Genomic DNA, 22,787 nt, shown 5'->3' on the forward strand with positions numbered 1-22,787 from the left:
CTTACTATATGCTGAGACTATTAAAGCATTAATCAGCATTAAACCTTCATTCTGTTCTCGCTGGTGGGGAAGTGTCTGTTGCCCCTCAGAAATTTGTGGTAGGATTTCCAGGGGTGGGCTTCAAACATTTTAGCAAGGTATTCTCTTCCCCGGTTGGGTGGATGTGGCCATGGTGGGCGTGGCCTAGTCAGCCTCCTGAACCACAGCGTGGGAGGTGGGGGTCGTTTTTGCCCTCGCAGGGCTCTGGAAGTTTTTTCCTAGCCTCCGGGAGGGTGAAAACGGCCTCCCCAGGCTTTGGAGGTCCTCTGGAGGCTGGAAACGGGCCCATTTCCAGCGTTCCCGAAGTTCCGGTAGGTCCATTTTTCACCCTTCCCGAGCCTCCATGTGCACCTTGCACTTACCTGCATCTATGGGCCGTGTGGAGACTCCTTGGAGGGGCGGAGTGTGGTGGGCAGGGCCAGCGGGGGTTCTTCAAACTGCACAGAATCTTAGCTAGAAGTTCTGAGCACCTGCAACCCCCAGCAGCCCATCCCTGAGTGTCTGGGAAAAGATGCAGCTGCTTTAACAAGTCAAAATGAGATACTTCACACATGTCCACGTGTCGTGAACATCTCATGAAGAATTATTGAATAATTATTTCTTCCTTCTGATCCTTATAACTCATAACTCAAAATTGTTGGCATTTAATTCATATTCTATATCAGTTTACTGCCTTTTTATGTATGTCAGGGCTCTTTAAAATTCCAAAGGCAACTGCTGGATACAGTTGTTATATGCAAACATTTGTCCAACATATCGCAGTGTTTCATGTTCCATTTTTTGCTTTGTGAAATTAAAGGTAAAGGTTCCCCTCGCACATATGTGCTAGTCGTTCCTGACTTTACCTTTATGAAATTGCGTTTTGTCAAAACAGGAAGGGATTTGGGTATGTGCTTCCCCACCTGGAATTCAAAGCGAAATGGCAACAGAATTAGCTTGTGCCCTTATGGCAGAGGATTGGAAAGAATTTATATTCTGCTGCTCAGCTGTGTTTCAAACCTGTTTCCAGCAATTTTCCCCTCGGAAGCACTCAATCTTAAAATCCCTTTGTGTAGAGAGGAAGAAAAGGTGGCTCCCGTTTGCTCAGCCAAAACATCTGCTGGGCTTTTGTAAATCAACTATGGACATATCGTCCAGCTGCTGCACAAGTTATAAAACAGCCAGGTGGAGTTGCGGGCCAAGGAGCCTTGCTGCTTTCTGCATGTAACCTTATCCAAATCTAAAAAAAAAAAAACGACAATTATGACTCAGTGCTTCAGGTAACGAGTTCTGGTTCATGGATTTATTCACAGTGAGTCCAATGCATCTTGGGTCCGTGTGCATGTAAGTTCTCTTATTTTTCAGCTGTTCTTTCCATATGTCTTATTAAGGCTTCCTGGAAGACGGCCACTGCAAAATCTGCATCTTCCTTAGTAATGCACATCGGAGGTTTAATTCTAAAAGTCTTGGGGAAGGGAAAAAAAAAAGAGGGAATATATTATACAGAGAAGAAACCTCTTTAGTAGTAGAGATGTTTTGGCAGTAGATATAGTCACAAAGCAACATACTGTGCAGCTGCCGCTTAAGGGGCAGAGGATGGGGATGGACCAAGCTAAAACAATTCCAGTCTACCACAAGCTAAATTTATTGGTCCATCTGTATGGTCCTGTTCTACAATATACTGTATTTTTCAGAGTATAAGATGCACTGGTGTATAACAAGCACTAAGATTTTGAAGAGGTAAATTAAAAAAAAAAAGTTTTTGCACTCTGCAGACTTCCCAAACTGTCTGCACGCCTAATTTTTTGTGAAAAGTGGGGTATGCAGAAAGTTTGAGAGGACTGCAAAGTGCTCCTGGGGGCCGGGAGGGCCCAAAACGAGTAAAAACTGACCCGTTTTTTGCTTGTTTTTGCCCTTCCCAACCCCTAGGAGCACTTTGCAGGGCTCACAAACCCTCTGCACGTCCATTTTTGTGAAGGGGACGTGGTTTCGTGTGGCAAAAAACGCTGTTTCAGTGTATAAGACAGTGTATCACCCTCTTTTTTGGGGGGGAAAGGTGCATCTTATATTCTGAAAAATACGATATTTTGCAAGCCGTTTTTAAAAAAGGAGGTAGATATGGCCAGTCCCTTCCCTTCTCATGCAATCATTTTATGGTGCTGGGAAACCCACCCACATTTATAGTGACATGTGGTCACAAGGCTGATTCACAATATTTTTTGCCAGAAATTAGCATTTCTGGTTTCTGGCAAAAAAAACCAAAATATTGTAACAATGGACCGCTTAATGACCAGCATGACTTAACAACAATAATCTGGGTTCAATTATGATCGTAAGTTGAAAACTGCCTGTATTTCTCTCCCCGTGTTTTCATGCACAGGCTAATTAATATACCTGAAACAAAGCAGGCTTGGAAACAAACATCAGATACAATTTCATGCACATATAGTTGTTCCTTTTTTGACAATAATGCATTAGTTATGTATTGATATGATATTATTTAAGGGATGTGGTGGCTCAGTGGCTAAGATGCTGAGCTTGTTTATCACGAAGGTTGGCAGTTCAGTGGTTCAAATCCCTGGAACCGCGTAACGGAGTGAGCTCCCGTTACTTATCCCAGCTTCTGCCACCCTAGCAGTTCGAAAGCATGTAAAAATGTAAGTAGAAAAATAGGGACCACTTTGGTGGGAAGGTTGTAGCATTCTGTACCCTTGGCATGGGCTGGCTAATCTTTTTCCCCTCTGGCCCAAGCTTTTCTTATTATTTTGAGGTCTGGGTGAGTAATTTAGGATGCTAAAAAGCAATTTCAACTTCACCCCGGCTCCAGTGAAATCACCATTATAATGACAGGATGATGTCACAGGAGCTGGGATGAGATTGAAATCGTTTTTTACCATCCCAAACTACTTGGAGTCAACCTGGTAAAGTTCAGTATTTTGAAATACATATAGAGGAATACTTATAGGTAGTCCTTGATGTACGGCCACAATTGAGCCCAAAATATCCATGGCTAAGCAAAATAGCTGTTAAGTGAGTTTTGCCCCATTTTGCGAACTTTCTTGCCACAGTTGTTAAGTGAATCACTGCAATTGTTAATTGTTCAGTGAATCTGGATGTCAGATCCGTGTATCTGCCATTCTTCAGAGGAAGTGGGGAGAGGCATTATAACTTGCTACATTTACGTGATATTTTCCTATGTATCTTCTGCTTTGCATTACATTCTTCTATAACCTTTCAGCTGGTTTATAACCGATGCCTGGTGCCTCCATTGCCCGGCTATTTCTCACCTCTCTTGGGGAATGTAGTACATGTAATACAATACAACATGTAATACAATAGCAGAATTGGAAGGGACCTTGGAGGTCTTCTAGTCCAACCCCCTGCTTAGGCAGGAAACCCTATACCATTTCAGACAAATGGCTATCCAACATCTTCTTAAAGACTTCCAGTGTTGGGGCATTCACAACTTCCGGAGGCAAGCTGTTCCACTGATTAATTGCTCTAACTGTCAGGGAATTTCTCCTCAGTACTAAGTTGCTTCTCTCCTTGATTAGTTTCCACCCATTGCTCCTTGTTCTACCCTCAGGTGCCTTGGAGAATAGTTTGACTCCCTCTTCTTTGTGGCAACCCCTGAGATATTGGAAGACTGCTATCATGTCTCCCCTAGTCCTTCTTTTCATTAAACTAGACATACTCAGTTCCTGCAACCGTTCCTCATATGTTTTAGCCTCCAGTCCCCCAGTAAATGTACGTAAAGTGGGGGGTGGGCCATGTGGACAGCAGAGTCGGAAGATTGCACCGACTTGCAACTTGAGAAAGCTCCCTTATCTCTTTCTCAGAGCAGCCGGTGCAATAACATCTTCAGACCTGCGGATTGGCTGAATCCACTCAGGACTGTTGGGAGGGGTGTCTAATTCCTTTATTCTTAATTGTACGGCCTGAGGGACCTCAGAGCCTGTTTTGAACCTGCCCTGCTATCACCCCTTTTCAATAAAAGGTTCCTTTTGAAATGCCAAGTTTCAAGAGTCTTTACTTTCTTGAATAACGGGGAGACGCTGGTCCTTACACTGGCTTGCCCATTTACTTTGTTGTCAGAAGGTCACGAAAGATAATTGCGTGACCCCAGGACACTGTAACTGTGATAAATGCATGCCAATTGTCAAGAGTCCAAATTTTGATCACATGATCATGCTGTAATGGTCATACGTGAAAAAACAGCCACCAATCACTTTTTTCAGTGTCATTGTAACTTTGAAAGGTTACAATACAATACAATACAATACAATACAATACAATACAATAGAGTTGGAAGGGACCTTGGAGGTCTTCTAGTCCAACCCCCTGCCTAGGCAGGAAACCCTATACCATTTCAGACAAATGGCTATCCAACGTCTTCTTAAAGACTTCCAGTGTTGGGGCATTAGCAACTTCTGGAGGCAAGCTGTTCCACTGATTAATTGTTCTCACTGTCAGGAAGTTTCTCCTCAGTTCTAAGTTGCTTCTCTCCTTGATTAGTTTCCACCCATTGCTTCTTGTTCTGTCCTCAGGTGCCTTGGAGAATAGCTTGACTCCCTCTTCTTTGTGGCAACCCCTGAGATATTGGAACACTGTTATCATGTCTCCCCTAGTCCTTCTTTCTCTTAAGCTCTTAAGGTTACTAAATGAATGGTTGTAATTTGTATATTTTTTTTAATATGCAAATCATTCGTTTTTCTTCAGCATGGGTCATCCTTCTGTCTCCTGAAGAACTGGCTATGGCCACAACTTAATATGCTTCTCAACATTTACAATACCTGTAAATACATCCCTCCTTTGCCAATCAGCATTCCCATGTCCTTGCAGTCTTCCCAAATCTGGTCCATCTCTTCAGCTGGAAGTGGCTGGCGGGTTTCCTATAAAGGAAGTTTAAACTTCAGTTTCCCACCTTTTTTCCCCATTGTGTGTTTTTTTTAAAAAACAGGAGGACATGAAAGAATCAAACAATACATAGCCATTAATCACAAGAGTGGTTAGAGTACTGCACTCTAACCGTTGCGCCACCACGGCTCATCCCAGCTTAAAGGATTGGAAACTCTGGTCTAGAGCAAAGAAACGGAGGGGCAACATGATATGATAGCATGGTGAGGTACGTAAAGGGAAGCTACAGGGAAGATAGTCAGAAATTATTTGACCTGGCCCAGAAACTAGGTGTAGAAATAACAACTACGCGTTTAAAATCCATTAGAATATAAAGGGAAATCTTCCCGTCAATAGCATTTGTACAACAGTGAATAGTGAACAAGAGTGAACGTTCCAGTTAGAATCCAAAGGTTATAGGTTTTCCCTCTCCGCGTTATTTTTTTAAAAAATTAACCATCTTTCATTAGTGGCAAATTAGTTTTTCTGCACATTGTACTGGGTTGGACTAGATGACCCTTGTTGTCCTTTCTAGTTCAATGCAAATACCTTACAGGCACTACAGCCCCCCTCCCCCCCCCCCGAGTGCAGTCCATACCTTATTCTTGACCATCTCTATCCCAATCATAAGTCCTTTGCCACGAACATCTCCAACACTTTCAAACTTATCCCGCAGCTTTGCAAACTCTAAGAGCAAGTGAGTTCCAATGTCTTGGCAATTTTTCTGCAAGCCATCTTCCGCTATTGCCTAGATGCACAAAAACCATAGAAGGAAACCATCAAGCATTCGGAAATAGCATTGCCGGCACATTTAGTTCTATAAGGGGCCTTAAAAACTAGACGGAAATAACTTTGATAAGATCATAGCAAGTCAAAAAGGATTAAAATGTCAATCAACTTCATTATGTGCCAACACATGGAAAAATTCTGGAGTACATTCAATCTAATACTAGCTAGTCCTTGACTTACAAAAGTTCATTTAGTGACCGTTCAAAGTTACAATGGCAGTGAATTTAGTGACTTATGGCCGTTTTTCACAGTTACAACCTTCGCAGCAATCCCATGATCCTATGATCAAAATTCAGACGCCTGGCAACTGGTTCATACTTATGACCGTTGCAGGGTCCCAAAGTCATGCGATCAGTTTTTGCAACCTTCTGACAAGCAAAGTCAAGCAAAGCCAGATTCACTTAACAACCAGATTTCTAACTTATCAACCGCAGTGATTCATTTAACAACGGTGGCAAGAAATGTTGTAAAATGGGGAAAAACTCACTGAACAAATTCTCTCTTAACAACAGAAATTTGGGGACAATTGTGGTCGTAAGTCGAGGACTACCTGTATTGAGGGGCTTTGGGGGGAGGGGGATCTAATATTAAAATAGTGGGTGCAGCTGAGGCGAAGTCCTGCCCCTATATATTTTCAATATATTTGCAATGCTTGTGATCCACATTAAAAAGGGGGGTAGAGCTTCCACCACCCAAAAGTACTGGCCCCAATATTTTGCAAATATCCCTGGCAATATGGAGAATGTGTAACTGTCTTGCTGTCAAGTACAGTGGAAATTATACAAGCATATTTTTTCCTCCTGTTCCACTGTGTTCAATTCTTGGAAACTGGACAAATCCCTGCAGTTTTCCTGGCAAGGTTTTTCAGAAGTGGTTGGCCTTTGCCTCTTTCCCAGGCTTATTTTATTTTTATTTATTTATTTATTTATTTATTTATTTTCTTCGCATTTCTAGACCGCCCCCTCTCCCAAAAAGGACTCGGGGCGGTGTACAGTCCACACAATAAATAACACGTACTAAATACAAATATAAATATAGATATAAATATACATAAGGAGGAGGTTAAAAATTTAAAAGAACTGTATGGAAGAATATAAATATGGTTCTAAAAACCCTAAAATCAGTTAAATTTAAAACCGTACCCTAAAAATAACCAGGTAAGAATATGTTTCCAGGAGGTATCAGTTGTCACAATTATAATTATGCCAGGCCAGCTAATCGAAACAGGTGAGTCTTCAATTTTTGTCGGAAGGAGCGGAAGTCTGTGGTGGTTCTGATATCGGGGGGGAGGTCATTCCAGAGGGTTGGGCCCATCACAGAGAAGGCCCTACTCCTTGGCGCCGCCCGCTGGCATTGCCTAGTGGACGGCACCTGGAGAAGCCCCTCCCTGTGAGAGCGGATTGGCCGCAGGGATGTAAGTGGGAGGATGCGATCCCGCAAGTAACTAGGTCGTGTGCCATGGAGCGCTTTAAAGATGGTAATCAGGACCTTGAAACGCACCCGAAAAACCACAAGTAGCCAGTGCAGCTTGCGCAGGAGTGGTGTTACATGGGAGTATCTAGAGCTCCCCATGACAACCCGCGCGGCCACATTCTGGACTAGCTGCAGTCTCCGGGCGCGTCCCAAGGGAAGCCCCATGTAGAGAGCGTTACAGTAGTCTAGGCGAGATGTCACCAGCGCATGAGTGACTGTGCGTAGGGCATCCCGATCCAGAAGGGGGCGCAATTGGCGCACCAGGCGAACCTGGTGGAACGCCCCCCTTGCCACGGCTGCCACATGGTCATCCATTGACAGCCGGGCATTTAGGAGGACGCCCAAATTGCGCGCCCGTTCCACAGGGGGCAATTGCTCGCCCCCTATGGCCAGCGATGGGGTCAGCTGGCTGAACCGAGGCGCCGGTAGCCACAGCCACTCAGTCTTGGAGGGGTTGAGTTTGAGTCTGTTGTCCCCCATCCAGACCCCGACAGCTTCCAAACACCGGGACATCACTTCAACAGCCTCGTTGGGGTGGCTTGGGGTTGAAATGTACAGCTGAGTGTCGTCAGCGTACAGATGGTATTCAACCCCAAAACCACGGATGATCCCGCCCAGCAGCTTCACATATGCATTGAACAGAAGGGGCGAGAGGACCGACCCCTGCGGCACTCCACAAGAGAGTGGCCTCAGGGTCGATCTCTGCCCCCCCGTCAACACATATTTCATCCGGCCGGAGAGGTAGGAGCCGAACCACTGCAAAACGGTGCCTCCGACTCCCATCCCCTCCAGCCGGCGCAGTAGGATACCATGGTCGATGGTATCAAAAGCCACTGAGAGGTCTAATAGGACCAGGATAGAGGAATAACCTCTATCTCTGGCCCTCCAGAGATCATCGACCAACGCGACCAAGGCTGTCTCTGTGCTGTGTCCGGGTCGGAAGTCGGACTGGCGTGGGTCTAGATAGTCGGATTCATCAAGGTGACGTGGAAATTGCTGCGCCACCACATTCTCGAAGGAGGAGGGAGCGGAGTGGGGGAGGAGAGGGAAGATAGCATTCCTGTGCAGGGCTCTTTGATACCAACGGTCGTGGGGAGGGGCAGGTGCGAGGACAGATCAAGAGCGCGTAGTCGGTTGGGAGACCGGGGTTTTTGGTCATACCCGGTCGTTTGTACCAACCCCTGCATACTAGGTGGTCAGGATCTACAGACCCAAGGCCTGAGACTGTTGTTATGCAATGCGAGGTCCGTTGTCAATAAGGCCCCCCTCATCCACGATCTAATTTTGGAGGGGGAGCCGGACCTCGCAGGAATAACTGAGACCTGGTTGGGCCACGAGGGAGGCCTACCCCTCGTGGAAATGTGCCCGCCAGGTTATTGAGCATTTCACCAGCCTCGGGCCCAGGGAAGGGGCGGCGGGGTAGCAGTGATTATCCGGGAAGACTTGGAGCCGAGAGAGTTCACTGTGCCGCAGACATCCGGGTGTGAGTCCCTTGTCGTGAGATGGGGCCCAGGGAGACAGTTGGGCCTGCTGATAGTATACCTGGCTCCTCGCTATACATCAGCGGCCCTGCCTGAACTCCTCGAGCTGATCTCATCGGTGGCGGTTGAGACCCCCAAACTTTTAGTGATGGGGGATTTTAACCTGCCGTCGATGGGAGAAGCGTCTGAGGGGGTTCGGGAGTTCATGGCTTCCATGACAGCCATGGACCTGACCCAATTAATTCAGGGCCCTACTCACGAGGGAGGCCACACGCTGGACCTTGTCTTTGTCTCTGGCCAGTGGACGAATGATCTGGGAATAGGGGATTCAACTATTATTCCCCTGTCATGGTCAGATCACTCACTTCTCCAACTTGACTTCCCTGGTGCTACCCCCCGCTGCGAGGAGGCGGAACCGGAAGGTATTAGATGGTTCCGCCCCAAGCGCCTGATGGAACCAGATAAGTTCCAGACGGAGCTTGGGCCACCTCCTGTAGACCTGACCCGCCCCCGGGTGGAGGACCTGGTAGACGCATGGAATAGTGCGACTGCCGGGGCCCTAGACCGAGTGGCGCCTTTGCGGCCTCTCCTGCGGCGACGAACCACCCTGGCCCCTTGGTTCACCGAGTCGTTGGAGATCCTCCCGTTCCGAATTTGACCGAGCACAGGCACGAGCCTATTTGAGGACGCACCTTGTGGCATTAAGAGCGGCCAAACGTCAACATTGTGCCGCTCTTATTGCGTCCGCAGATAACCGCCCTGCCGCCCTATTTCGGGTGACACGCTCCCTCTTGTTTGAGAGGCCGCGGGAAGCCCCTTTACAGGGCAGAGCAGAGGAGTTTGGGAAATATCTACAGGACAAAGTCGCTCAAATCCGGATGGGATGGGCCCCTTTCAGTGGTCCAGTGGAGGCGCCCGAGGCGAGTCTTGAGGGACCGTTCTGGGAGGAGTTTGACTCGGTTGCCATCGAGGATTTGGACAGGTTGCGTGGACGTCTGCGACCTATCACATGTTTATTGGACCCGTGTCCCTCCTGGCTTGTACTGGCATCCTGGGAGGTTACACGCGACTGGCTCCTGGGCCTAGTGAACGCTTCGTTGGGCGAGGGGTTTCTGCCGGCCGCCTTGAAAGAGGCGGTTGTGAGGCCCCTGCTCAAGAAGCCTTCCCTGGACCCAACGGAGCTAGTCAATTATCGTCCAGTCTCCAACCTTCCCTTTTTGGCGAAGGTTGTAGAGAGTGTGGTGGCACAACAGTTTCCACGTCACCTGGAGGAGAATGATTATCTAGACCCGCGCCAGTCCGGCTTCCGACCCGGGCACAGCATGGAGACGGCCTTGGTCGCGTTGGTTGATGATCTCTGGAGGGCCAGAGATAGGGGTTGTTCCTCTATCCTGGTCCTATTAGATCTCTCGGCGGCGTTCGATACCATTGACCATGGTATCCTGTTGCACCGGCTAGAGGGGCTGGGAGTCAGGGGCACCATTTTACGGTGGTTTGGCTCCTACCTCTCTGGCCGGACGCAACGTGTGTTGGCAGGGGAGCAGAGATCGACCCTGAGCCCCCTCACATGTGGGGTGCCACAGGGATCGGTGCTCTCGCCTCTCCTGTTCAACACATACATGAAACCGCTGGGCGAGATCATCCGTGGTTTTGGGGTGGGATATCATCTGTATGCTGATGATACTCAGCTATACATTTCCACCCCGAACCACCCCAATGAGGCCGTTGAAATGATGTCCCGGTGTTTGGAGGCCGTACGGGTCTGGATGGATGGCAACCGACTAAAACTCAACCCCTCCAAGATGGAGTGGCTGTGGCTTCCGGCCCCCCGGTTCAACCAGTTGCTTCCATCTCTGGCCATTGGGGGCGAGCAACTGGCCCCCGTGGAACGGGTGCGCAATTTGGGCGTCCTCCTGGATGCCCGGCTGTCCATGGATGACCATGTAACAGCCGTGGCAAGGGGGGCGTTCCATCAGGTTCGCCTGATGCGCCAATTGCGCCCTTTATTGGACCGGGATGCCCTACGCACAGTCACCCATGCGCTGGTGACGTCTCGCCTGGACTACTGCAATGCTCTCTACATGGGGCTTCCCTTGAGATGCACTCGGAGACTGCAGTTGGTCCAGAATGCGGCCGCGCGGGTGATTATGGGGAGGACTAGATACTCCCTTGTAACACCTCTCCTGCGCGAGCTGCACTGGCTTCCTGTAGTCTACCGAGTGCGTTTCAAGGTTTTGATTACGATCTTTAAAGCGCTTCATGGCACAGGACCTAGTTACATGCGGGATCACATCCTGCCCCATACATCCCTACGACCAATCCGCTCACACAGAGAGGGACTTCTTCGGGTGCCGTCCACTAAACAGTGTCGGGGGGCGACACCCAGGAGCAGAGCCTTCTCTGTGATGGGCCCAGCCCTGTGGAATGACCTCCCCCATGACATCAGGATTACTTCCGATCTCCGCTCCTTCCGTGTACAGCTGAAGACCCACCTCTTTCAATTATCTGGCCTGGCTCAACCGTAATTTTTTCTTATTCCTCCTGACAGTCCTTTTGAATTTTAAATTGTGGTATTATTAATGGGGTATTTTAATGGCTGATTTTTAACATTCATGTGATGTAATTTGTTACCTCCTCCGTGCATGTATGTCTTTGTATATGTGTGTATTTGGATGTTTATGTGTTTGCACATATGTTTTATGTTTTATATGTTTTATTGTACGCCGCCCCGAGTCCTGTGTGGAGAGGGAGCGGCTAATAAATTCAAATTTATTATTATTCTCAACAACCTTCGCCAGAAAGGGAAGGTTGGAGACTGGACGATAATTAGCTAGCTCCATTGGGTCAAGCGAAGACCTCTTGAGTAAGGGCCTCACCACCGCCTCTTTCAAGGCAGATGGTAAGGATCCCTCCCCCAACGAGGCATTCACCAGGCCCAGAAGCCAGCCTCGTGTCACCTCCCAGGATGCCAGTACCAACCAGGAGGGACACGGGTCCAATGAACATGTGGTGAGTCGCAGCCGTCCACGCAGCCTGTCCAAATCCTCGGGGGCAACAGAGTCAAACTCCTCCCAGAGTGGATTCACAAGACTCGCTGTTGACGGCCCGTCCAGACCACTGGAGGGGGCCCATCCGCTTCGGATCTGAGCGACTTTGTTCTGTAGATATTCTCCAAACTCCTCTGCTCTTCCCTGTAAGGGTGCCCCCCGCGTCTCCTGAACCAAGAGGGAGCGGGTCACCCTAAACAGGGCGGCAGGGCGGTTATCCGCAGACGCAATAAGAGCGGCGCAATGTCTACGTTTGGCCGCTCTCAATGCCACAAGGTAGGTCCGTAAATAGGCTCTTACCTGTGTTCGGTCAGACTCGGAGCGTGAGGACCTCCACCTGCTCTCTAGACGTCTTCTATGGCGCTTCATCACCCTGAGCTCCTCGGTATACCAAGGTGCCCGGGTGGGTCGCTGCCGTAGGAGAGGTCGCAAAGGCACAACCCGGTCCAAGGCCCCAGCCGTCGCCCTATTCCAGGCGGCCACTAGGTCCTCCGACCGAGCGCGGGTCAGGGCTACAGGAAATGGCCCAAGCTCCGTCTGGAACCTATCTGGTTCCATCAGGTGCTTGGGGCGGTACCAGCTTGGACGAACTGGCTCCGCCTCCTCGCGGTGAGGGGTAGCGCCAGGGAAGTCCAGCCGAAGACATGAGTGATCTGACCATGACAGGGGGGTAATATCTAAATACCCTATTCCCAGATCACTCGTCCACTGCTCAGATACAAAAACAAGGTCCAGTGTGTGACCACCTTCGTGTGTGGGGCCCTGAATTAGTTGGGTCAGGCCCATGGCTGTCATGGAAGCCATGAACTCCCGAGCTACCTCGGATGCTGCTCCCGTCGACGGCAGGTTGAAGTCCCCCATAACTAAGAGTTTGGGGATCTCCACCGCCGTCTCCGAGATCAGCTCGAGGAGCTCGGGCAGGGCTGCTGACGTATAGCGAGGAGCCAAGTATACAATCAGCAAACCCCACTGCCTCCCTGGGCCCCATTTCACACCAAGTGACTCACACCCGGATATCTGAGGAACAGTGAACTCCCTCGGCTCTAGACCATCCCGTATAACTACCGCCACCCCTCCACCCTTACCCAGGGCCCGAGGCTGATGGAATGCATGGAAACCTGGTGGGCACATTTCCACGAGAGGTAAACCACCCTCGTGACCCAACCAGGTCTCCGTTATTCCCGCAAGGTCCAGCTCCCCCTCAGAGATCAACTCATTAATGAGGGGGCGCCTTATTGGTCACGGACCTTGCATTGCAAAGCATCAGCCGCAGGCCCTGTCTCTGTAGTTCCCGACCACCTAGGTTGCGGGGGTTGGTACAAACGACCGGGCGTAGCCAGCAGCCACAGTCTCCCAACCGACCTTGTGATCTTCTCTTGTTCTCGCATCCCCCCCTCCCCGCGACCGTTGCAATAAAACAACCCTCTACTGGAATAGCTTGTTCCCTCACCCCCCCCCCACTCCGCTCACTTCCCTCCTGGACTCACCTGTTCGTCTGGCACTGGCTTCCCTCCTGGCCTGGTTATCCCCCCCCCCCTTCCCAGAACCCCCTAAAAACAATATAAAACATTTAGCTAAAAAGCCCCTCAGCTTCCTCTTCTGAGGCTGAGAGAAAGAGACTGGCCCAAGGTTATCCAGCTTGGCTTCACGCCCGAAGTGGTACTAGAACTCACCATCTCCCAGTTTCTGGACGGATGCCTTAATCATCACATCAAACTGGCTCTCTACAAATGTGTAACATCCCATTAATTTCACTGAGATTTGCAATAGATGAATAATCTGCATTAATCTATCTGCACGGAATCCTTAGTTTTAGTGCTTGTTACCTGAATTGTCATGCCCCCAGCATATAACTTTTATATACTGTTGTTGTTCTCTAGCCCCATCTAGTGGCCGGAGGGACAAATATGCCCTAACATACGATCTTTATATACTGTTGTTGCTCTCTAGTCCCATCTAGTGGCCAGAGCGGCAAATATGCCCTAAAATATGATCTTTATATAATGTTGTTGCTCTCTAGCCCCATCTAGTGGCCGGAAAGACAAATACCAAGCATGTTGTTTGAAGCTGATTTAAACCATTTGCCCACCAGCTCACACTCTCAAACCAAGTGCATGCTGGGAAGCCAGACTCCATTTCCTTTAGCATTTGGAGAAGGCAGAAGCACAAAGAGGGAATCTATCTTAATCTATGGCACGTGGTCATCCAAGGACAAACCCACATCCCAGACACAGAGCATCGCTGGTGTGATTTAAGTTGCTTGTATTTATTCATTGTTATGTTCATCCGTAACTTAATACTGTCTATATTATATTCGGTTCTCATTGTATGTATCCCTATTTTCCCCCACTTCACCATATCCTGTTCTTTCAATAAAGCATTCAGATCTACGCACAAAGTCTGTTTTATTGGAGGATAGGTGGGTTTAGTTGCACCTACAGAGTAATGTGTAGTGGGGACAGAACATAAAGGGAAACCTTCAGCCTGCCTATGCTTTCTCTGCATTTAAACAGAGAAGGAAGTTATGTTTGAAAATAAAAAGGATTCCAGATTGTTTTGCTAGAAACGAATAAAGAATCTCTAGCCAAGGTGACTAAACGTGCACGCATTAAGGCACAGCAAGACATCCTTTGGGGAATGTAGGAATGAGAGGTAAGGCTTACGTACAGGCATGCGTAGAAACTACCATGGTCTCAGTGGCTGTTATCTTGGAAGCCTACAAGCTCACATAATTAGCAGAACCAGATGCGGGAATAAGGGAAAGGTGATGCATAGTCTGTTATCTTTAGCTCATTAATTCACCAGAGCAAAGGCATGAGGTAACCTTGGCCTGAATAGTATTCTTGATTCTCTAGGGAAGATTTGGGGGAGTAAAACCGAAAGTAATGTGTTGTTGCTCTGTGCTTTGCTTGTAAAAACTTTATAAAAGCCAAATAAACTCTGCGAGAGGCAGACAGATATTTTGGACACAAACTGCGTGATGGATTTCTGAAACCTACAGGGGAACCAAAAGTCCTTTAATTTAAGGGGGGAGGGGGAGAAGGAATTTTGCCAAAGCTCATAAATAATAATATAACTAAAAACCAATGAAAACATTTTCTTACATCCAGGACCGCAGATCCAACTGCACATGCCAAGGGATTGCCTCCAAACGTGTTGAAAGTGAGGCTCTCTGTCAAACTGTACGCAATTTCTAAAACCCAAACATATCAGTATTAATAAATGAAGCTTTAAGGTCATTCATTAAAGGGTTCAGCAGCTGAAAGAAACATAAAAAGGGGGACCTCCATTTACAATGAAGATAGTCCTTGACTTACAACCTTGTGACTTACAAGAGATTCTCACACTTACAAGCACAGCAGCTTTCTCACAATCATGTGATCCAAATTTGGGTGTTTGGCAACTGGCATGTATTTACAGGTATTGCAGATGTTGAGATGCATATTAACGATCAGACCTGTTGTGGCTGTCAGCCGCCAGCCCCTCCACCAGCTGAATCAGAAAAGGAGGCCCGGAAGTCAGGGTCAGGATCAAGGTAATTGAGAGCTCTGAGGGGGAAGAAGGAAGAGAGTTGGAAGAGAGAGAGAGACAGAGAGACAGAGGAGGAGCCTGGACTGTCCGTCAGTTCTCAGATGGAGAGTCACCAGCCCCTAGGTCTGGAGGTGGCTGATGAGGAAGAGGAGGAACAGCTGGGTTCAGTGCCTGATACACGGATGTGCAGAAGGCAGAGGAGAGGCGAGCAGTGGAAATCTGTGGGCCGGTCCTTGGGACAGAAGAGTTACCACTGCTAGTGAAGCCCCACCCTAGCTTTGGGGATAAAAGGCAGGAGGCAGAGATGAATAGATGTGGCAGGCAACTATTCATCTCCCTGCCGGACAGACTTGTTAGCTTGCTGTGTGAAAGAAACTTTTGGCCGGGGCTGCTGGCACGTCTAATAAAAAAAATCATTGCTTCAACTGCAGAGGTTTGTCGTGTTTGGGAAGCCGGGTCAGAACAAGACAATAGTATGATGGTTGCAGTGTCCCTGGATCATGTAATTGGCTGCAATCTTCCCAGCTTGCTTCCAACAAGCAAAGTCAATAGGGAAAAACTGGATTTGCTTAAAGACTGTATGATTCATTTAACAACTGCAATGATCTGCTTAACAACTGTGGCAAGAAAGGTCATAAAATTGGATGCGATTCGGTTAATAGTTGTAAGTTGAGGACTAACTGTATTTGGAACCTCAATGTTACCATAGTGGCTCAGAGGTTCTTTTGGAAACCTGTGCTCTCAATATTCAGTGGATCAGACTGAAAGTAAGTTTGTATGCAGTCAAAGCCCTTTCCACTTAAAATGATTTTTATCTAAAGGTTTCCTTGGTTTATGCAAATACCAGAGGCAAGGGTCTAATGCAAAGTCATTCATTCATTCATTCAATTTGCCTGAATTAATAGGCTGAATTGTGCATTTGAACTGAATTTACACTGCAAAACCAGAAGCAAGCCAGATTGTATTAAAAAGTAATTCATTTATTGTATCCCGTCAAGGTATCCCAAAAAACCTACAATATCACATTATTATTTGACAATCGCTGCAATTCTACCAGTTCATTTATATACCACTGACTTGATGGAGCTGCAAAAAACGAAGGCAACTTAAGAATTCCATAGTGATCACAATAACCTCCTTCAACCATGTCTGTGGAGATTCTCAGTCATTCAACTATATTTTGTACTTTAAACTTGTGATTATAACATTTATAACTGGCTGCTTCCTAGAAATGTGTACGCTTAATAGAATAGGGGCTCTGGGGTTTAGTTTCTGTTGACTGAGAGTGGAATAAAAACCGATAGCATCTTGAGAAACATTTATTTTAATTTGAAACAGGCAGATGGAACATAATGGAAGAAAACTGTATGATTATTTTGTGGGCCACCTGCTGTTAGCTGGAGATTGCATCTGTTATGATAAAGTCATAGGGTAACCCTTAAAGAATAACACAATTATTTCATAAGCATACATGAATCACAGTTTGGTTTATCCTATTAACAGAACATTGTAGTGACGGCATTTTTATAAGCCCCAGTTAGACAAGGGCAGGAAAGGGGAAAGGAATAAGAGAGAGACAGAGAGAATAAAGAATTTGAGTCAGTGACCAATTATAGAGTCCATTCAGAGTGTTTGCTTGTGATTCTTCTCTATATGAGGTAAAATTCTACTCATCCAGCAAAATTTATTCTCTCATGCATGTTCGGAAATAATGAATGTAAAGCTAAGGTCAAGGATAACATGCAACCGAAATTATTTTTCATAGCCCTCCATATTGGTGGGTTCCTACTGGTTCGGCCCAGTTCGGCCCAACCGGTAGTAATTTGGCGGCCTGGATCATGGAACCGGCAGCGACCCAGGCCTCCGGTGGTGCTGTAAGGGCAGCCATCTTGGGTTTTTTTGCTTCTGCGCTTGCCACGCCCACAAGTGAACCAGCAGTACCCACCCCTGGCCTCCCAGACCTCTGGGAACACGTTTGTCGAAAACTGTGGAATGGCATCCTGCCATTTTGAAGCAGGGAACATAACCTTAAGAAACGTATGACATTGTTGGGGAAGAAAACCCCAAAATTCCTCTCCAACCCAGAAAAACAACAGAGAATGACCTGACCTTTCTTTCATGTTGATGTGATTGCACCCCCTGTGTGGCCTCGTCTGAACCCCCAGACCCTGTGCATGAAAAGGTTGTTCACTCTGAAACCCACCAACTGTGAAAGCAGTTCTCACCCTTTGTAGTCACAACTGCTGCCATGGGAAAGCCGTTACCAATTCCTTTGGCCATGGTAACTATGTCTGGAACGACATCGTGTCCTTGAAATCCCCAGAAATGACTGCCCGTTCGACCAAATCCAGTCTGAACCTTCAGGGAGCAAAAAAAAAAGTTGCTTTAAAAAGGTTTAAACTTTAGAGCATGGCTGGCTGGGGAATTCTAGGAGTTGAAGTCCACAGATCATAAAGTTGCCAGCGTTGGACACGCTGCTATAGAGGTTCTCCATATAGGTAGTATCTATATTTTAAGGCAAACGTTTCCTGACAGGAAAGGTGTAAGGTCGGACTGGAGAGAGGGGTTTCTAATGCCTTATTTCTAACTGTATTGCCTGAGGGAATTCAGAGTCTGCTTTATGTAAGGTCCTGCCTCTCCTTCCCGCTCAAGAAAGTAACTCTTGAAACGAAGTATTTCAAAAGGAACCTTTTATTGAGCAGTAGTGATAGCAGAACAAAAACAAAGCAGACTCTGAATTCCCTCATGCAATACAGTTAGAAATAAGGCATTAGAAACCCCTCCCGCCAGTCCGATGTGGATTCAACCAATCCACAGGTGTGGAGATGTTGCTGTAACCGCCTTCCTGAGAACCTAGATAAGCCAATGTTCCCAGGGTCATCTTCTACCACTTTCAGAGTAAAACAATCCATATGGCCCTCCCCCCTAATACATTCCCCCAAAGGTGAGAAAAACTCCAGATGCTCCGGCAACAGGATAAAGTTTATAAAATAGCAGTCGTCAAAGGTAATAGGAAAGAAGTACATTTGGGGGGAAGGGGGGTTCCACCTCAATCCCCACTTGTATGGCAGTATCACTTTAGGGATCTGACACTATGTTTACTGTCAGGTTCAATAGAGTTTCTCAATCATCACGGAGGTCACGGTTATCCCAAAGGTGGTTTTTTTTCCAAAGGCAACTGGACCATATTGGGGATTTTTACCTTTGAAAATGTTTCGCTTCTCATGGAAGAAGCTTTTTCTTCTGAAGAAGCTTTTTGGATGAGAAACAAAACATTTTCAAAGAAACCCCCCCCAAGAAAGTCCAGTTGCCTTCTGAAAAAAAGCACTTTTGGGTTCACTGTCAGATATGCTACATGCATGCCAGTATTTCATCAGCTGTTCTTACACAGAAGTGACTTCCAAACTGAAATTTGTGTGTGGTAATGTCCCTTGAGAAGACACCAGTCCCTTCTCCCAAGTTGAGGATTCAGTTTAAATTTTGTTCTGTGTTTATTTTTCATTCATTTCTAAAAGACACATCAACTGCCTTGCTTTAGGAGGGGTAGTTCCCTCAGGCCCGGAGGTGGTATTCAGCCTGTTCCGACAGATTCTGGAGAACTGGTAGCAGAAATTTTGAGTAGTTTGGGGAACTGGCAAATAGGCTGGCCCCGCCCCCGCTGCTTCCCAGCCTCCCAGCTGATCTTCTTTTGTTGCCCTGAACAGGAGAACGGAGCTGGAAAGCAGGTTAGTGGAATGGGGAGGGAATGGGGATTTTGCAGTATCCTTTCCCTGCAACGCCCACCAAGCCACGCCCACTGGTAGTAAAAAAATTTGAATCCCACCACTGCTCAGGCCAACTTGTTTTGCAAAGTCTTCAAATACCATATTTTTCGGACTATAAGACGCACCGGTGTATAAGACACACCAAGATTTCGAAGAGGTAATTAAGAAAAAAAAAATGTCTGTCCTCTCTGGCCCCCAGGAGCACTCTGCAGGCTTCAGCAGGGCTGGGGTAAGACAAAAACGCCCCCATTTTTGTGAAAAATGGGTGGAAAATGGGCCTGCAGAGTGTTTCTGGGGGCTGGGAGAAGGCAAACATGCCTCTCTTTTTACGAAAAATGGCTCGTTTTTGTGATTCAGGGGCAGGGTTTTTGGGAGGCCAAAATGGCTGTTTTTGGTGTATAAGACACACCATTTCCATGCTCTTTTAGGGCAGAAAAAGGTGCGCCTTATACTCCGAAAAATACGGTACTTTGTAGAGTCCCAATCCCAGTGACCCAGCCAATCCAAGCCTTCTGCCAATGATATCTCACTTAGCTGTCCTTGTATAAATGCTGCACATAGAATTTAGTGACGGGACTCCCATTCGGATACTCACCTCGTCTGCAATGCAGAGACCTCCTCTTTCACGCACCAACTGATAAGCCTCCTTTAGGAACCCTTTGGGAAACTGAACAGCTCCATTTACGCCCTGGAGAAAGCAGGCAGACAGGATCAAAGGAAATGGTGATCTTCCTTTCATGGAAGAAAATTTCCACACAGAATCTTAGGGCTGGAAGGGATTTCGGAGGTTTTCTGGTCCAACTCCCTGCTCAAGACAGGAGTCTCATGCCACCCCCGTCAAATGGTCATCCAGTCTATTTTTGAAAACCTCCAGCGATGGAGCACCCGTAACTCAAGGCAATCTATTCCATTGATTAATTACCCTGTCAGAAATGTTATCCTTACTTTTACGTTAGATCTCTTTTTGACAAGTTTCCACGCATTATTTCTTGTCCTGATCTTGGATGCCCTAAACCAGGGGTCTGTAACCTTAAACACTCAAAGAGCCATTTGGACCCATTTCCCACAGAAAAGAAAACACCGGGAGCCACAAAACCTGGGTGGGCGTGGCCAACTCAATGTCACTCCCACCCTGTCACATGACACCCACCACCACCACGCCTACCCAGATTTTGTGGGCCCCGGTGTTTTGTGTGGGGAATGGGTCTCTCTCTCTCTCTCTCTCTCTCTCTCTCTCTCTCTCTCTCTCTCTCTCTCTCTCTCTCTCCTCTTTCTCCCCTCCCATTTCTGTTTTCCCCTCCCCCTCCCTCTCCCTCACTTTCTTTTTTCTTTCTTTCTCTTCCTTTCTTTCTCTCCCCCTTGTCTCTCTCATTTGTTTCCCTCTCTTTTCTCTCTCTCTCATTCTCCCCCTCCAGCTCTCTCTCATTTCTCTCTCATCTCCCTCTCTCTCTCCTCCTTCTTTTTCTCTCAATTGCGCGACTGAGGTGGCAGGGAGCTGCAGGAGAGGGGTCAAACAGCCACATGCAGCTCTGGAGCCACAGGTTGCCGGCACCCACTCTAAACAATAAGTCAATCCACTCTCAACAGCCCCTCAAGTACTGGAAGACAGCTATCATGTCTCCTCCAATCCTTCTCTTCGGTAGGCTAGACATACCTAGCCCCCTCAAGTGGTTATCATACAATTTAGCCTCCTGGCCTGTTATCATCCTTTTGCTCTTCTCTGCACACTTTCCAAGGTCTGATTGTCTTTTTTGTATCATGATGGATACAGTATTGCAATTGTGGTTTCTCTACTCTCTACTCTCTACTCTCCTGGATCATCTGATCACCATTTACACCTTGTGTAAATGCTGCAGTCCTAGTGATGCACTTCGATGCACATTACCAGGAGATGGCACTGTTGAATTTATTCCCATTACCTGTTTTATCTTTTCTTTGCTACGGGGAGTAAGGAGATCCGATGAGCCCTACCTCTTTCACATGCTGGAAGTAGAATACCTGGTGAAGTGACACCCAAGGAAGATATGTGGTGGCAGCGGTGGAAAAGGAGGTATGAAACCTCCAACTTTCAATTTATGACTCAGCCATAGTACATATTATATTCATCATGTAAGATTACATGATGGCACTATGGGCCTGAACAAAAAGAGTCCATTAGTAGCAGGAGATCACAACCCAGGAGGAACAGTTTATCTGAAGGGTCCAGGGGTGGGATGCAGCCGGTTCGGACTGGTTCGGCAAACCAGATGTAAAATTAGCATCCAGTACTTGCAAGGACTGGCTGCTCCCCCCCCCCCCCAACCCTCGAGTCTCCACGCAGTCCGTTTTGGATGCCAGATAAATGCAGAGGCTCTGGGAGGGCAAAAGGGAAAGCTTCTGTAGCCTGCAGAGGGAGAAACTCTCCCCCCGCCATGATTCAGGAGGCCGAGTAGGCCACGCCCACCCACCATGGCCACGCCCACTCAGCAACCAGGCAGAGAACCAGTTGCTAAAAATTTTGAATCCCACCCCTGGAAGGTCCTTGGTGCTCTCTGGGTTTGCTTGGTTTTTTGCAGATGTTTCATTACCCAGACTAGGTAACATCATCAGTGCTAGTCCTCCTGATAATGTTACCTAGTTTGGGTAGTGAAATGTCTGCAAAAGAGGTGGTATTCAGCAGGTTCTGACCAGTTCTGGAGAACCGGTAGCGGAAATTTTGAGTAGTTCAGAGAAGCGGTAAATACCACCTCTGATTGGCCCCATCCCCATCCATTCTCTGTCTCCCCAGTCCCAGCTGATTGGGAGGAAATGAGGATTTTGCAGTAACCTTCCCCTGGAGTGGGGAGGAAATGGAGATTTTACAGTATCCTTCCCCTGCCACACCCACCAAGCCACACCCCACCAAGTCATGCCACGCCCACCAAGCCATGCCCACAGAACAGGTAATAAAACATTTTGAATCCCACCACTGGTCTGAAAGAAAATAAGCAAGCCCAGAGAGCACCAAAGACCCCTCATTTCAACCTAGAGCTACAAAATATTCTCCTTTATTGGTAGATTATCTGGATAGGAGAACAGGAATGTGGACAGTGAGTGTATAATTGCCCTCGATGGATGGTCTCACACAGGTAGGAGAAGCAGAAGGCTAAGACATCTCTATGCAGAGATCACATGGGGAAAAGTTTGTGTCAGGTCTGAAATAGAACTGGATTTGTATTCTGTAGCATCTCTCCTGCTTACTGAGAGAAAATGCTAATTCTTTTTTGTAACTGCCATTCTGTCGTGCTGCCCGGAGGACCACACAAAGTATCTTAGGGCAATGCTGGCTCCCTTGGCTAAGAAAAAGAGAAGAGCATTGCCCCCTAGAGTGAGGCACAACTGGATAAGTCAGGGAGGTCAAACTCGCGTTATCATGGTAGCGTCACGCGATGTCGCGGGACTTTTCCCCCCCTTCGCTAAACCGGGCGTGGGCGTGGCCACCGTGTGATGCATACAGCCCACAGACCAGGAGTTTGACAGCAGCGGGATAGGGGAAACCTTTATCTTTATCTCTTTAGCTGCCAATCTACTACGACCATAAAGATTTAGTTCCTAGCTCATCCAAGACTTTTACAACATAGTTTGTACCAGTACAGAGAGAATTAAAAGTCCTCAGTTTAAATCCTGAAAGGAAATCCCTTCTAATCTCCTGCAGATCAAAGGAAAGAGTCGAGATGTCCAAGAAATCAGGACCTGGAACCAACAGCCAGAGAAGTTGCACAGGGATCTCAAATATCTGATGTCTTGCTGCTTTCTGCAATTTTTGATTA

The 22,787-nt window shown here is 47.4% G+C and overlaps 1 protein-coding gene across 1 annotated transcript in view; it reads right to left on the reverse strand.

Moving 5' to 3' along the window:
* Positions 1-1,301: 1,301 nt before the first annotated feature.
* AGXT2 (alanine--glyoxylate aminotransferase 2) overlaps positions 1,302-22,787 on the reverse strand; it is a 42,216-nt gene continuing 20,730 nt past the window's right edge. The window contains exons 9-14 of the mRNA XM_081942884.1: positions 19,595-19,687; positions 17,461-17,593; positions 14,809-14,897; positions 5,513-5,662; positions 4,812-4,910; positions 1,302-1,483 (exon numbers count right to left, since the gene is read on the reverse strand). Coding sequence (XP_081799010.1) covers positions 1,373-1,483; positions 4,812-4,910; positions 5,513-5,662; positions 14,809-14,897; positions 17,461-17,593; positions 19,595-19,687 — 675 coding nt within the window. The 3' untranslated portion in view covers positions 1,302-1,372. The remainder of the gene's footprint in view (positions 1,484-4,811; positions 4,911-5,512; positions 5,663-14,808; positions 14,898-17,460; positions 17,594-19,594; positions 19,688-22,787) is intronic.

This window comes from Natrix helvetica, assembly GCF_964273705.1.
Source record: "Natrix helvetica genome assembly, chromosome: 2".
In the NCBI taxonomy this organism is placed as follows: Eukaryota; Metazoa; Chordata; class Lepidosauria; order Squamata; family Natricidae; genus Natrix; species Natrix helvetica.